This window comes from Salmo salar, chromosome 01, assembly GCF_965601325.2.
Source record: "Salmo salar chromosome 01, fSalSal1, whole genome shotgun sequence".
Taxonomy (NCBI): Eukaryota; Metazoa; Chordata; class Actinopteri; order Salmoniformes; family Salmonidae; genus Salmo; species Salmo salar.
This window is the reverse complement of record NC_138291.1, coordinates 8,845,339-8,862,162: the sequence shown is the minus strand read 5'-3', so window position 1 is coordinate 8,862,162 and position 16,824 is coordinate 8,845,339. Positions and strand designations below refer to the sequence as shown.

General features: G+C 41.4%; 1 protein-coding gene across 1 annotated transcript in view; it reads left to right on the top strand.

Annotated features, from left to right (window-relative positions):
• Positions 1–13,572, top strand: part of LOC106607199 (synaptosomal-associated protein 25-B) — a 71,101-nt gene extending 57,529 nt beyond the window's left edge. The window contains exons 5-8 of the mRNA XM_045712837.2: positions 8,067–8,184; positions 11,906–12,025; positions 12,133–12,277; positions 12,441–13,572. Of these exons, the coding sequence (XP_045568793.1) occupies positions 8,067–8,184; positions 11,906–12,025; positions 12,133–12,277; positions 12,441–12,503 (446 nt within the window). The 3' untranslated portion in view covers positions 12,504–13,572. The remainder of the gene's footprint in view (positions 1–8,066; positions 8,185–11,905; positions 12,026–12,132; positions 12,278–12,440) is intronic.
• The last annotated feature ends 3,252 nt before the right edge of the window (positions 13,573–16,824 follow it).

Below are 16,824 nucleotides of genomic sequence, written 5' to 3'. Positions count from 1 at the left end.
AATGTCAGTGAGATATAGAATAATGTCAGTGAGCTATAGAATAATGTCAGTGAGCAATAGAATAATGTCAGTGAGGTATAGAATAATGTCAGTGAGGTATAGAATAATGTCAGTGAGCTATAGAATGTCAGTGAGGTATAGAATAATGTCAGTGAGCAATAGAATAATGTCAGGTAGCTATAGAAAAATGTCAGTGAGGTATAGTAAAATGTCAGTGAGGTATAGTAAAATGTCAGTGAGGTATAGAATAATGTCAGTGAGGTGTAGAATAATGTTTATGTGCTATACAATAATGTCAGTGAGGTATAGAATGTCAGTGAGGTATAGAATGTCAGTGAGGTATAGAATAATGTCAGTGAACTATAGAATAATGTCAGTGAGGTATAGAATAATGTCAGTGAGGTATAGAATAATGTAGGTGAGCTATAGAATAATGTCAGTGATGTATAGAATAATGTCAGTGAGGTATAGAATAATGTCAGTGAGCAATATAATAATGTCAGTGATCTATAGAATAATGTCAGTGAGGTATAGAATAATGTCAGTGAGCAATATAATAATGTCAGTGATCTATAGAATAATGTCAGTGAGGTATAGAATAATGTCAGTGAGCTATAGAATAATGTCAGTGAGCTATAGAATAATGTCAGTGAGGTATAGAATAATGTAGGTGAGCTATAGAATAATGTCAGTGAGGTATAGAATAATGTCAGTGATCTATAGAATAATGTCAGTGAGGTATAGAATAATGTCAGTGAGGTGTAGAATAATGTCAGTGATCTATAGAATAATGTCAGTGAGGTATAGAATAATGTCAGTGAGGTGTAGAATAATGTCAGTGAGGTATAGAATAATGTAATTGAGGTATAGAATAATGTCAGTGAGCTATATAATAATGTCAGTGAGCTATAGAATAATGTCAGTGAGCTATAGAATAATGTCAGTGAGGTATAGAATAATGTCAGTGAGCTATAGAATAATGTCAGTGAGCTATAGAATAATGTCAGTGAGCAATACAATAATGTCAGTGAGCTATAGAATAATGTCAGTGAGCAATATAATAATGTCAGTGATCTATAGAATAATGTCAGTGAGGTATAGAATAATGTCAGTGAGCTATAGAATAATGTCAGTGAGCAATAGAATAATGTCAGTGATCTATAGAATAATGTCAGTGAGGTATAGAATAATGTCAGTGAAGTATATAATAATGTCAGTGAGGTATAGAATAATGTCAGTGATCTGTAGAATAATGTCAGTGAGCAATAGAATAATGTCAGTGAGGTATAGAATAATGTCAGTGATCTATAGAATAATGTCAGTGAGCTGTAAAATAATGTCAGTGACCAATAGAATGATGTCAGTGATCTATAGAATAATGTAATTGAGGTATAGAATAATGTCAGTGAGCTGTAGAATAATGTCAGTGAGCTATAGAATAATGTCAGTGAGGTATAGAATAATTTCAGTGAGCAATAGAATAATGTCAGTGATCTATAGAATAATGTAATTGAGGTATAGAATAATGTCAGTGAGCAAGTAGCAGGAGGTGGCAGTGGCTGTCACGTGAGCAATAGAATAATGTCAGTGAGCGATAGAATAATGTCAGTGAGCTATAGAATAATGTCAGTTAGGTATAGAATAATGTCAGTGATCTATAGAATAATGTCAGTGAGGTATAGAATAATGTCAGTGATCTATAGAATAATGTCAGTGAGGTATAGAATAATGTCAGTGATTTATAGAATAATGTCAGTGAGCAATAGAATAATGTCAGTGAGCTATAGAATAATGTCAGTGAGGTATAGAATAATGTCAGTGATCTATAGAATAATGTCAGTGAGCAATAGAATAATGTCAGTGAAGTATAGAATAATGTCAGTGAGGTGTAGAATAATGTCAGTGAGCTATAGAATAATGTCAGTGAGGTATAGAATAATGTCAGTGATCTATAGAATAATGTCAGTGAGCTGTAGAATAATGTCAGTGAGCTGTAGAATAATGTCAGTGAGCTGTAGAATAATGTAATTGAGTTATAGAATAATGTCAGTGATCTATAGAATAATGTCAGTGATCTATAGAATAATGTCAGTGATCTATAGAATAATGTCAGTGAGGTATAGAATAATGTCAGTGATTTATAGAATAATGTCAGTGAGGTATAGAATAATGTCCGTGAGGTATAGAATAATGTCAGTGAGGTATAGAATAATGTCAGTGATCTATAGAATAATGTCAGTGATCTATAGAATAATGTCAGTGAGGTATAGAATAATGTCAGTGATCTAGAGAATAATGTCAGTGATCTATAGAATAATGTCAGTGATCTATAGAATAATGTCAGTGATCTATAGAATAATGTCAGTGAGGTATAGAATAATGTCAGTGATCTAGAGAATAATGTCAGTGATCTATAGAATAATGTCAGTGAGGTATAGAATAATGTCAGTGATCTATAGAATAATGTCAGTGATCTATAGAATTATGTCAGTGAGGTGTAGAAATAAGCAGATATAAAGCATTCACATCCACTCCTGCATTCAATTGGACTCAACGGAAATTTCAACAGAAATGTATTATGCCTCTTTCATGTAGATCAAGCGATCATATCCGCTCTATCGGTGGCATTTCTATCCGCAAGATTCAGTGCTTTGCTTCCTCCCAAGTTCCATCACGGCAGAGGTTTCATTTGTGGTTCAGCTCTATAGGATGGTCTTCCTGTCCCCCCCCCCTCCCCCCCCCGGCTCTGTTCCACACGTGACGAAGGGACCTATTAGGCCTGTCACAGGAACATAGAGCCTTTCCCTCTGGCTTCCTGAGTAATGATGCTGACTTCCTGCTCGCTGCAACCGCCACCACCGCCACAGAGCAATCAATTCCCAGATTCAAATGACCCCTGCCCCTCCCTCCACCACAATGCACCACAGCCCCATCCACCAGGACCTCGAAGGAAGGACCAGAGGAACGTCCATTTGCACGGGTCGGCTGAGATTACAGTGAATGTGGCTAACGCTTGGTGTGGTCACGGGTCGGCTGATATTACAGTGAATTTAACTAACAACATGGTGTGGTCTCCAATCTCGCCAACATGACAAGGAGCTTCGCTGTGGCTTCGTCAGAACGCTGGCGAGACATGAGGATGTTGTCTTTCTCGGCTTCTTGGTTCAGCCAATCAAAATAATACTGAGATTATTGACCATCTAAAAAAACGCTCTACAAGTTTTGTCTACTTGAACATCAGTCCACCAAAACCCTCCTCCACCACAACAGGCACATACTCACTAACACACACATGCACACGCACACACCCCAACACACACACCAACACACACACAGCTACTGGGGGGTGATCAGTCATGTATGTGTCTTGTGGTAATGCATGAGAGTGTTAGTCTCTGTGTAATTAAATGCCTGATTAGCTGAAGCAGGGAGACAAAATGGCTGCTCACTTACTCACATACTGATGTCTCCTCTTCGATTCCCTGGCTTTACATTGTCATTTAACAAGAATATATGCGCAAACAGTAGTTACATGATATCTGATCTTATACACGCACATTCATTCAGTCTCCTCTGGTTGTAAAATGTTGGAGAGTCTAGAACCAGAGAGTCTAGAACCAGGTATCAGTGTTGGAGATATTCCACCTCCAGAGAGTCTAGAACCAGGAATCAGTGTTGGAGATATTCCACCTCCAGAGAGTCTAGAACCAGGAATCAGTGTTGGAGATATTCCACCTCCAGAGAGTCTAGAACCAGGAATCAGTGTTGGAGATATTCCACCTCCAGAGAGTCTAGAACCAGGAATCAGTGTTGGAGATATTTCCCCTCCAGAGAGTCTAGAACCAGGAATCAGTATTGGAGATATTCCACCTCCAGAGAGTCTAGAACCAGGAATCAGTGTTGGAGATATTCCACCTCCAGAGAGTCTAGAACCAGGAATCATTATTGGAGATATTCCACCTCCAGAGAGTCTAGAACCAGGAATCAGTGTTGGAGATATTCCACCTCCAGAGAGTCTAGAACCAGGAATCAGTGTTGGAGATATTCCACCTCCAGAGTCTAGAACCAGAGAGTCTAGAACCAGGTATCAGTGTTGGAGATATTCCACCTCCAGAGAGTCTAGAACCAGGAATCAGTGTTGGAGATATTCCACCTCCAGAGAGTCTAGAACCAGGAATCAGTGTTGGAGATATTCCACCTCCAGAGAGTCTAGAACCAGGAATCAGTATTGGAGATATTCCACCTCCAGAGAGTCTAGAACCAGGAATCAGTGTTGGAGATATTCCACCTCCAGAGAGTCTAGAACCAGGAATCAGTATTGGAGAATTCCACCTCCAGAGAGTCTAGAACCAGGAATCAGTGTTAGAGATATTCCACCTCCAGAGAGTCTAGAACCAGGAATCAGTGTTAGAGATATTCCACCTCCAGAGAGTCTAGAACCAGAGAGTCTAGAACCAGGTATCAGTGTGGAGATATTCCACCTCCAGAGAGTCTAGAACCAGGAATCAATGTTGGAGATATTCCACCTCCAGAGAGTCTAGAACCAGGAATCAGTATTGGAGATATTCCACCTCCAGAGAGTCTAGAACCAGGAATCAGTGTTGGAGATATTCCACCTCCAGAGAGTCTAGAACCAGGAATCGGAGTTGGAGATATTCCACCTCCAGAGAGTCTAGAACCAGGAATCAGTATTGGAGATATTCCACCTCCAGAGAGTCTAGAACCAGGAATCAGTGTTGGAGATATTCCAACTCCAGAGAGTCTAGAACCAGGAATCAGTATTGGAGATATTCCACCTCCAGAGAGTCTAGAACCAGGAATCAGTGTTGGAGATATTCCACCTCCAGAGAGTCTAGAACCAGGAATCAGTGTTGGAGATATTCCACCTCCAGAGAGTCTAGAACCAGAGAGTCTAGAACCAGGTATCAATGTTGGAGATATTCCACCTCCAGAGAGTCTAGAACCAGGTATCAGTGTTGAAGATATTCCACCTCCAGAGAGTCTAGAACCAGGAATCAGTGTTAGAGATATTCCACCTCCAGAGAGTCTAGAACCAGAGAGTCTAGAACCAGGTATCAGTGTGGAGATATTCCACCTCCAGAGAGTCTAGAACCAGGAATCAATGTTGGAGATATTCCACCTCCAGAGAGTCTAGAACCAGGAATCAGTATTGGAGATATTCCACCTCCAGAGAGTCTAGAACCAGGAATCAGTGTTGGAGATATTCCACCTCCAGAGAGTCTAGAACCAGGAATCGGAGTTGGAGATATTCCACCTCCAGAGAGTCTAGAACCAGGAATCAGTATTGGAGATATTCCACCTCCAGAGAGTCTAGAACCAGGAATCAGTGTTGGAGATATTCCAACTCCAGAGAGTCTAGAACCAGGAATCAGTATTGGAGATATTCCACCTCCAGAGAGTCTAGAACCAGGAATCAGTGTTGGAGATATTCCACCTCCAGAGAGTCTAGAACCAGGAATCAGTGTTGGAGATATTCCACCTCCAGAGAGTCTAGAACCAGGTATCAATGTTGGAGATATTCCACCTCCAGAGAGTCTAGAACCAGGTATCAGTGTTGAAGATATTCCACCTCCAGAGAGTCTAGAACCAGGTATCAGTGTTGAAGATATTCCACCTCCAGAGAGTCTAGAACCAGGTGTCAGTGTTGGAGAGATTCCACCTCCAGAGAGTCTAGAACCAGGTGTCAGTGTTGGAGAGATTCCACCTCCAGAGAGTCTAGAACCAGGTGTCAGTGTTGGAGAGATTCCACCTCCAGAGAGTCTAGAACCAGGTGTCAGTGTTGGAGATATTCCACCTCCAGAGAGTCTAGAACCAGGTATCAGTGTTGAAGATATTCCACCTCCAGAGAGTCTAGAACCAGGTGTCAGTGTTGGAGAGATTCCACCTCCAGAGAGTCTAGAACCAGGTGTCAGTGTTGGAGAGATTCCACCTCCAGAGAGTCTAGAACCAGGTGTCAGTGTTGGAGAGATTCCACCTCCAGAGAGTCTAGAACCAGGTGTCAGTGTTGGAGAGATTCCACCTTCAGAGAGTCTAGAACCAGGTGTCAGAGCTCCTTGGAAACAGCAGTCGTGGAGTGACTTCAGAAGTGATCTGATTGGCTACATTACTGTTAATCCAAGTGTTCCCATTGGTCAGTCAAGGGCAGTCTTCCACGCTCTGATTGTGTAGAGAAGTGTGTAATTGCAGACCGCAATTAGGGGTGCTTTCTGATGTCACGTTACACCCATTGGTGCTCTCCATTGGTCCATGACAGTTTCTTTCACATCGGGGACAACAGTTGCTGACAAATGTAGCATTGTAGCTAAGCCTAACCCTAACCCTTTTCCTAACCTTAACCTCAGTCTCCTAACCTGCCACGTTCATTATCCTAACCTGCTATGTGAACAAATCCTCTGTGTCGAGCAACCCTCAGTCTCATAACACTGGAACTGACCAATGGCAGGTATCAATGGGCATTTCCTGATATCTGGGAACACCCACATAAAGAAACGCCCTGAATTCTGGTCTGCAATTACACCATATTCAGTGTGTAAAAGGCATGCTGTAAGCAGAGACAGAGTCACCCAACTGAGCTATGATGATAAGATTTCTCTCTTGCTCTCTCTCTCTGTCACGTTCCACCTCTTCTCCAATCCCTCGTGTTCCCTGGGATTACCTGGGGAGGCTAATTATCTGTGGGGGTAGTGTTGTCAGGGGCAACAGAGAGGTCAGTGAGGATAACAACACTGTACAGTGGCTAGCCGTGACCAGAGACGAGTGTATATGTCTACAAATATAGTGAGTTGTTTCGCCACAACCCAGGGATTTTACAAATGTTTACACATCAACAAGCAAGCCACCACGGCCATGAATTCCCTTACCCTTACCTATGCTCCAGACCACTCCCTTCTCCCTGGACCCACTCCAGGTAGAGAATGACCGTAACTACAGGTCTAGGATCAGAGTATTCGCAATACTAACCCAACTCACCATTTAGGGAATGAACCAATATCTGACCCTGTTTCAGTGGTTTAGGGCAACCTCTTGGGATGAATGGACTGTCATCACTGTTTCTACCCAACTTACATTCAAACATTCTGCTTGCATGTTACTAAATGTCCCATAATGCTTTTCACCTTATCCACTGCTTCACAACACTTGTTTACTTCATCTACAGTCCTCCTTCACTCTCATCGTGTTTCTCTCTGTCTATCACCTCTCTCTCTCTCTCTCTCTCCCTCTCTCTCTCTATCACCACTGGCTGGTTTCCAATACAAAAGTATGTTTAAATAAGAACAGGTATTTTCAACATAGTGTGCTCCCTTCCCTAGGCCCTAGCAGAAGGTGTGCCCAATAAGGGAGGTTATTTTGTATTGGGATCCAGCCTTTATGTGTTCTTCATTGTATATCTGTCACAATTTCTCTCTCTCACTGCACTGGCTGTGAGTGTGTCACTGTGGCTCCATAAGGCATTGCATTATGGTTGTGTTTGATAGGCTGTAACTTAGACCTCAATCATCACAAGAGCCAATCCGATTCCTTTCACTGCTCTCATTTCCTTTGTCGTTACCAGAACAACTGGATTTGTTTGAAGATGGCATGAACAAGGTTCATCAAGACTTGAAGGAGGCCGAGAAATATATAGATATTTTTAAATTGAACCTTTATTTAACCAGGCAAGTCAGTTAAAAACAAATTATTATTTACAATGGCAGCCTAAGAACAGTGGGTTAACTGCCTTGTTCAGTGGCAGAATGACAGATTTTTACCTTGTCAACTCAGGGATTCAATCCAGCAACCTTTCGGTTACTGGCCCAACGCTCTAACCACTAGGCTACCTGACTAGGCAATGCTTTGGCCAATTATGTCCATAGGTAGGTACCGTGGTGACAAGTCCTGGAATCTAGCCTGTGTTGGGTTGGTAGTGCTGTCCAATGTCTCTTGTCTCTTTTGTCACAGTCTCTTTTTGTCTCTTCTCCTTTGTTCTCCCTCTCTCTCCTACTCCCCCGTTCTCTGTCACGTGCCCTCGTTCTCTGTGGGGATAAATGACTTGTGTTGACAATCAGAGCAACTGGAGCGGATCGAGGAGGGGATGGACCAGATCAATAAGGACATGAAGGATGCAGAAAAGAATTTGAACAATCTAGGGTCTCTCTGTGGTCTTTGTTCGTGTCCCTGTAACAAGTAGGTGCAGCCTGCCTACCTACCTGCCTGCCTGCCGCCTGTCTGCTTGTCTACCTGTCTGTTTGTCTGCCTGCCTGTCCACTTGCCTGCTTTAATGCCTAAAGTAGAGTGCATGGTGACCAGTACAACACTATGGCCTGTCAACTTCACACCTTACCCAAGGCCTTCTATGCTGTTTCCTCTTGCACTTAGAGAGAGAGAGATGCATGCTGGGCTAATCCACTGTACCTTCTCCTTCAAATGATCACAGTCATACATGGCATACTTGTATCAGCATGTTACATAATGCTACAACATGACAACATGAGGCAGTAGGCCTACAGTACGATTTAGCGTGACCTGATTACTGCTGTTGTTTGTACATATGCACAAACATACTGCTTATGCATGGCAGACACACACACACACACACACACACACACACACACACACACACACACACACACACACACACACCACACACACACACACACACACACACACACACAACCTGAGTTTTTCTTTCAGCAGGTATCCAGGTCACAGTGTATTCAGTAGTTTACTGATTACTGGAAAAAGTGAACACAATTGCACAGTTCTCTTGTGATGAAAAAAAATGTGTTGATATTCGGTGAACAAAACACTTAAGTTAAATCTGTATTAACTGATTACATTTTTATTTAAAGTTTACAAAAGGTGGTCTAAGATATGCAAGTCAGGTACAAAGGCAAAAAGAAATTCAGAAGTTGTGTAGATGTATTTGAGCATTTTATCATTGCTGTTCTGCTGTAGATACAGAAAGAAAACACGGTTTATATAGGTTTTATATAGGGTTTATATAGGGTTTTATATAGGTTTTATAAAGATTTTATATAGGGTTTATATAGGGTTTTATATAGGGTTTTATATAGGGTTTATATAGGGTTTTATAAAGATTTTATATAGGTTTTGTATAGGGTTTATATAGGTTTATATAGGGTTTATATAGGTTTTATATAGGGTTTATATAGGGTTTTATATAGGTTTTATATAGGGTTTATATAGGGTTTATATAGGGTTTTATAAAGATTTTATATAGGGTTTATATAGGTTTTATATAGGGTTTATATAGGTTTTATATAGGTTTATATAGGGTTTATATAGGGTTTTATATAGGGTTTATATAGGGTTTTATATAGGGTTTATATAGGGTTTTATATAGGGTTTATATAGGTTTTATATAGGGTTTATATAGGGTTTTATATAGGGTTTATATAGGGTTTATATAGGGTTTTATATAGATTTTATATAGGGTTTATATAGGGTTTATAAAGATTTTATATAGGGTTTATATAGGGTTTTATATAGGGTTTATATAGGTTTTATATAGGGTTTATATAGGGTTTTATATAGGGTTTATATAGGGTTTATAAAGATTTTATATAGGGTTTATATAGGGTTTATATAGGGTTTTATATAGGGTTTTATATAGGGTTTTATAAAGATTTTATATAGGGTTTTATATAGGGTTTATAAAGATTTTATATAGGGTTTATATAGATTTTATATAGGGTTTATATAGATTTTATATAGGTTTTTTATAGGGTTTTATGAAGGGGTTATATAGATTTTATATAGGGTTTATATAGGGTTTATAAAGATTTTATATAGGGTTTATATAGGGTTTATAAAGATTTTATATAGGGTTTATATAGGTTTTATATAGGGTTTATATAGGTTTTATATAGGTTTATATAGGGTTTATATAGGGTTTTATATAGGGTTTATATAGGGTTTTATATAGGGTTTATATAGGGTTTTATATAGGGTTTATATAGGTTTTATATAGGGTTTATATAGGGTTTTATATAGGGTTTATATAGGGTTTATATAGGGTTTTATATAGATTTTATATAGGGTTTATATAGGGTTTATAAAGATTTTATATAGGGTTTATATAGGGTTTTATATAGGGTTTATATAGGTTTTATATAGGGTTTATATAGGGTTTTATATAGGGTTTATATAGGGTTTATAAAGATTTTATATAGGGTTTATATAGGGTTTATATAGGGTTTTATATAGGGTTTTATATAGGGTTTTATAAAGATTTTATATAGGGTTTTATATAGGGTTTATAAAGATTTTATATAGGGTTTATATAGATTTTATATAGGGTTTATATAGATTTTATATAGGTTTTTTATAGGGTTTTATGAAGGGGTTATATAGATTTTATATAGGGTTTATATAGGGTTTATAAAGATTTTATATAGGGTTTATATAGATTTTATATAGGTTTTTTATAGGGTTTTATGAAGGGGTTATATAGATTTTATATAGGTTTTATATAGGTTTTAAATAGGGTTTCGAAGGACACAAGCAGGTGTTTGTAATCATGGCTGGCTGCTTCATGATTTCGTTAATCGGTTTACAAACATCAATAGTACATATAAAAAAAGCATGAATGGATAACATACGATCATAGATTCAATTAGGCTACAACATATAGGCCTACAAACACAATATCAGTTACAATGGATAGCAAAAACACAATAATCACAGGAAATGGCTTCAGATCTAATTCCACAATGAGTCCGAAGGGAGCGAGAGTCTTTAAACTAGATATGTTTCAACACAGATCCCAAAATTGCTTGTACATGTTTTGAGGAAAAACTGTAATCAAACTAACAGTCAAAATGTCTGTTTTGAGATTTGTGCACCTAACTTGAACTTTACATTTAAAGATTTCCTCCTGTCTCACTGTCTGTCTATGCTGAGTATACCAAACATTAAGAACACCTTTCTAATATCGAGTTGCACCCCCTTTTGTCCTCAGAACAGCCTCAATACGTCGGGGGTATGGACTCTACAAGGTGTCGAAAGCGTTCCACAGGGATGCTGGCCCGTGTTGACTCCAATGCTTCCCACAGTTGTGTCAAGTTGGCTGGATGTCCTTTGGGTGGTGGACCATTCTTGAAACACACAGGAAACTGTTGAGCATGGAAAAACCCAGCAGCGTTGCAGTTCTTGACACACTCAAACCGGTGCGACAGGCACCTACTACCATATCCCGTTCAAAAGCACTTAAATCCTTTGTCTTGCCCATTCACCCTCTGAATGGCACACATACACAATCCACGTCTCAATTGTCTCAAGGCTTAAAAATCCTTCTTTAACCTGTCTCCTCCCCTTCATCTACACTGATTGAAGTAGATATAATAAGTGACATCAATAAGGGATCATAGCTTTCACCTGGATTCACCTGGTCAGTCTATATCATGGAAAGAGCAGGTGTTCTTAATGTTTTTTTTGCACTCAGTATAATTGTGTCCTTACTCATTACTGCGTGTCTGTCCTCCTGTCTCCCTGTCTGTCCATTGGCATCTCTGTCTGTCTTGTCTGTCTGTCTGTCTGTCTGTCTGTCTGTCTGTCTGTGTTGTCTCCTTTATGTCCTGTTAGTGTGTGTTTGTGTCTGTCTCTTCTATCTGCACGTCTATAAAGGACCCCTTTCTATCAACCACATAGACAAGACAGTAAATACAACTGAACTGATCAGTACTTGGTTCAATTATTGATTAATAGATCTAACATATACTGTATAACATATATATGAACCTTAGATAGATAGATATCTACCATTGGCATGCTGTGTTGGTGTGCTGCCTTGCTGTCACTGCACATTACTTGTGTCGTATAATGGATCTATTACATCAAACGAAAGTTTCCACACACACACACTGAGTGGTATGTGTCCCTGCAGGATAAAGGGGGGAGGCCAGGCGTGGGGGGCCAACCAGGATGGAGTGGTGAACAGTCAGCCAGGGGCCCGTGTGGTGGACGAACGTGAACAGATGGCCATCAGTGGGGGGTTCATCCGCAGGTGAGGAGTTGGTGTGTTTGTGGGTGCACGTGTGCATATGGACTCCTTCTCTCTGCCACGCCGAAATCTACCGACAGTTTTATGGACTATCTAATGTGCGTTTCCAGGGTAACAGATGACGCCCGGGAGAATGAGATGGATGAGAACCTGGAGCAGGTGGGCGGGATCATCGGTAACCTGCGTCACATGGCCCTGGACATGGGCAACGAGATCGACACCCAGAACCGGCAGATCGACAGGATCATGGACAAGGTGCTGTCCCCGATCATAACGATAACAATCAATACATTTTCAGTGTCAAAGATGGTCAGCCATGCGCTGAGTTGACAGTCTACTTGCACTTAGTCTTGATCTTGATTGATATTGCTTATATAATTTCACATCATCCCAACTCTCTCTCTGTCTCTCTCCTCAGGCTGATTCCAACAAGACCAGGATTGACGAAGCCAACCAGCGTGCCACAAAGATGTTGGGCTAAGCTGCAGTGACAACATGCTTTCAACACCCCCCCCCCCACAAACATGCTTTTATCATGGTACTTTCTCAGACCCCCCCTCCTTCTCTTCTTCCTGTTGTAAAATGTTGTTCTGTCGTCGTCTATCTTTGTCTTTTATTAAAATGATAGTCCTGGTTAATCATCTCATCTTCTACCCCCCATTCTGTCTCTGTTCCTAAAGTTGTTCCTCTGTCTCTATTCCTAAAGTTGTTCCTCTAATCCCCATTCTGTCTGTTCCTAAAGTTGTTCCTCTACTCCCCATTCTGTCTGTTCCTAAAGTTGTTCCTCTACCCCCCATTAAGTCTCTCTTCCTAGTTGTTCCTCTACTCCCCATTCTCTGTTCCTAAAGTTGTTCCTCTACCCCCCATTATGTCTCTCTTCCTAGTTGTTCCTCTACCCTATTCTCTGTTCCTAAAGTTGTTCCTCTACTCCCCATTCTGTCTGTTCCTAAAGTTGTTCCTCTACCCCCCATTATGTCTCTCTTCCTAGTTGTTCCTCTACCCCCCATTATGTCTCTCTTCCTAGTTGTTCCTCTACTCCCCATTCTGTCTGTTCCTAAAGTTGTTCCTCTACCCCCAATTATGTCTCTCTTCCTAGTTGTTCCTCTACCCCCCATTATGTCTCTCTTCCTAGTTGTTCCTCTACCCTATTCTCTGTTCCTAAAGTTGTTCCTCTACCCCCCATTCTGTCTGTTCCTAAAGTTGTTCCTCTACCCCCCATTCTCTGTTCCTAAAGTTGTTCCTCTACCCCCCATTATGTCTCTCTTCCTAGTTGTTCCTCTACCCTATTCTCTGTTCCTAAAGTTGTTCCTCTACCCCCCATTCTCTGTTCCTAAAGTTGTTCCTCTACCCCCCATTATGTCTCTCTTCCTAGTTGTTCCTCTACTTCCCATTCTGTCTCTCTTCCTAGTTGTTCCTCTACCCCCCCATTCTGTCTCTCCTCCTAAAGTATATAGTGCTTCTTTGATGGCTTTAACTCACCTGTGCAGTTCTCTGTTTCCGTCTTGCTCATCTTCTTTTATATAAACTGTATTTACATCATTACTCAGATACCACGACTACTATTGCTTTACATGAGCAGGACAATGCTCCACTACATTCTGTTTCTTCCATGTGTCAGTGGTGTGACAGTGTTGTCCATGTGAGACACTGGTGCTCTGTAGTTAATGTTGTTGTTTTGATGCTAAACGAAAGTAAAACAAACATACAAGTCAGAACTCCCTTATCCTAAAACATTGTCATCTTCCTCCCAGACACTCCCATTTGGACAATGTGCAACTGCGCTGGTAACATAACCAGTGACGCACCTCCTTTTTCAGCCAGGCTCACGCCTTCAATGCAACGTTACTTTGCATTATCATTGACCAAGATGAGCAGCAGTACACCAATGGTAATATCTAAAGTCAATACACACAGTCAGTGTACCTGAGCACACATGTTCCATGTGGGGAATTGAACCCACAAACCTAGGGTTTAGCAGCACCATGCTCAAACCAACTATACCATATCAACTCGTTGTCAGGGGCAGAGTATCTAAACCCTCCCCCTCTCAGACAGACCTGGAGATGGGCGGAGGTAGGAGAACAACAACGAGCAGAATGCTTTGATTACTTAACACAGGTGGGTTCCAATAGAGTAGCAGCTATTCATGGTTGGCTCATCAACCTCTGGTTATGTCCGGCTCAACCGCTCTGCGGTCTTACTCCCTTTGATGTACTGTAGCCCTGTGTGTGTCCCACAGCAGATAGAACAACGTCATCTTCTAGAGAAAGTAACATGGCCCACCACAGCATGCCCAGCAGTGTGTAGGACACTCCCAGCTGAGAGGAGACCCTGCTTCCTAACACTCTGCAATAGTGCCACTCTTTTGTTCACACATTTCCAGACTTTGATCATCATTGTAAAATAATGTGAAAAAAATGCCAATAAAAAAACATGACTGTAGAACAAAAAAAACATTATTTATTGAAAATGTAGATGGACTGTGTGGGTGTTGTATACATACTGCAAAACTAGACTGGAGAAACTAAAAGGACTGACATTACACACAGGCTACACTCCACAGAATGGAAGGAGAGGACTGACAGGCTACACTCCACAGAATGGAAGGAGGACTGACAGGCTACACTCCACAGAAAGGAAGTAGAGGACTGACATTACACTCCACAGAAAGGAAGGAGGACTGACAGGCTACACTCCACAGAAAGGAAGTAGAGGACTGACATTACACTCCACAGAAAGGAAGTAGAGGACTGACATTACACTCCACAGAAAGGAAGGAGGACTGACAGGCTACACTCCACAGAAAGGAAGTAGAGGACTGACATTACACTCCACAGAAAGGAAGGAGAGGACTGACATTACACTCCACAGAATGGAAGGAGGACTGACAGGCTACACTCCACAGAAAGGAAGGAGGGGACTGACATTACACTCCACAGAAAGGAAGTAGAGGACTGACATTACACTCCACAGAATGGAAGGAGGACTGACAGGCTACACTCCACAGAAAGGAAGGAGAGGACTGACAGGCTACATTCCACAGAAAGGAAGTAGAGGACTGACAGGCTACACTCCACAGAAAGGAAGTAGAGGACTGACAGGCTACACTCCACAGAAAGGAAGTAGAGGACTGACAGGCTACACTCCACAGAAAGGAAGTAGAGGACTGACAGGCTACACTCCACAGAAAGGAAGTAGAGGACTGACATTACACTCCACAGAAAGGAAGGAGAGGACTGACATTACACTCCACAGAAAGGAAGGAGAGGACTGACAGGCTACACTCCACAGAAAGGAAGTAGAGGACTGACAGGCTACACTCCACAGAAAGGAAGTAGAGGACTGACATTACACTCCACAGAAAGGAAGTAGAGGACTGACATTACACTCCACAGAAAGGAAGGAGAGGACTGACAGGCTACACTCCACAGAAAGGAAGGAGAGGACTGACAGGCTACACTCCACAGAAAGGAAGGAGAGGACTGACATTACACTCCACAGAAAGGAAGGAGAGGACTGACATTACACTCCACAGAAAGGAAGGAGAGGACTGACAGGCTACACTCCACAGAAATGAAGGAGAGGACTGACATTACCCTCCACAAAAAGGAAGGAGAGGACTGACAGGCTACACTCCACAGAAAGGAAGGAGAGGACTGACATTACCCTCCACAGAAAGGAAGGAGAGGACTGACAGGCTACATTCCACAGAAAGGAAGGAGAGGACTGACAGGCTACACTCCACAGAAAGGAAGGAGAGGACTGACAGGCTACACTCCACAGAAAGGAAGGAGAGGACTGACAGGCTACATTCCACAGAAAGGAAGGAGAGGACTGACATTACCCTCCACAGAAAGGAAGGAGAGGACTGACAGGCTACATTCCACAGAAAGGAAGGAGAGGACTGACAGGCTACACTCCACAGAAAGGAAGGAGAGGACTGACATTACCCTCCACAGAAAGGAAGTAGAGGACTGACATTACCCTCCACAGAAAGGAAGGAGAGGACTGACATTACACTCCACAGAAAGGAAGGAGAGGACTGACATTACACTCCACAGAAAGGAAGGAGAGGACTGACATTACACTCCACAGAAAGGAAGGAGAGGACTGACATTACACTGCTGGATAACCTCTTTGGGCCCTGGGTTTAAGGTGGATTAGAGCTCATCACGTCACTAAGAACACACACACACAGGTAATCCCTGAACCCTGCATCAATGAGACAGACCAATATAAACAAATTACAACACACTCATTTTAATTATGCAAATTGACTTAATGACCTTGAGCTGACCAGTTTATAACCCCCAACATGTTTGAAACAGGGTTAGCTGACCAGTATATAACCCCCAACATGTTTGAAACAGGGTTAGCTGACCAGTTTATAACCCCCATCATGTTTGAAACAGGGTTAGCTGACCAGTTTATAACCCCCAACATGTTTGAAACAGGGTTAGCTGACCAGTTTATAACCCCCAACATGTTTGAAACAGGGTTAGCTGACCAGTTTATAACCCCCAACATGTTTGAAACAGGGTTAGCTGACCAGTTTATAACCCCCAACATGTTTGAAACAGGGTTAGCTGACCAGTGCCTCACCCTAACCTTAAGGGCAACCTTCACCCTGGAGCACATTCAACAGACCAAGGAAGGCAGAATCTTCAGAGATAAATGTGTTATGTGGATGGGTCAACATTGCCATCTAGCTGCAAGAAAAAAAATGTCACATACACTGGATAGGTAAAGTGAAATGTGTTGTTTTACAGGGTCAGTTATAATAGTACAGCTCCCATAGAGCA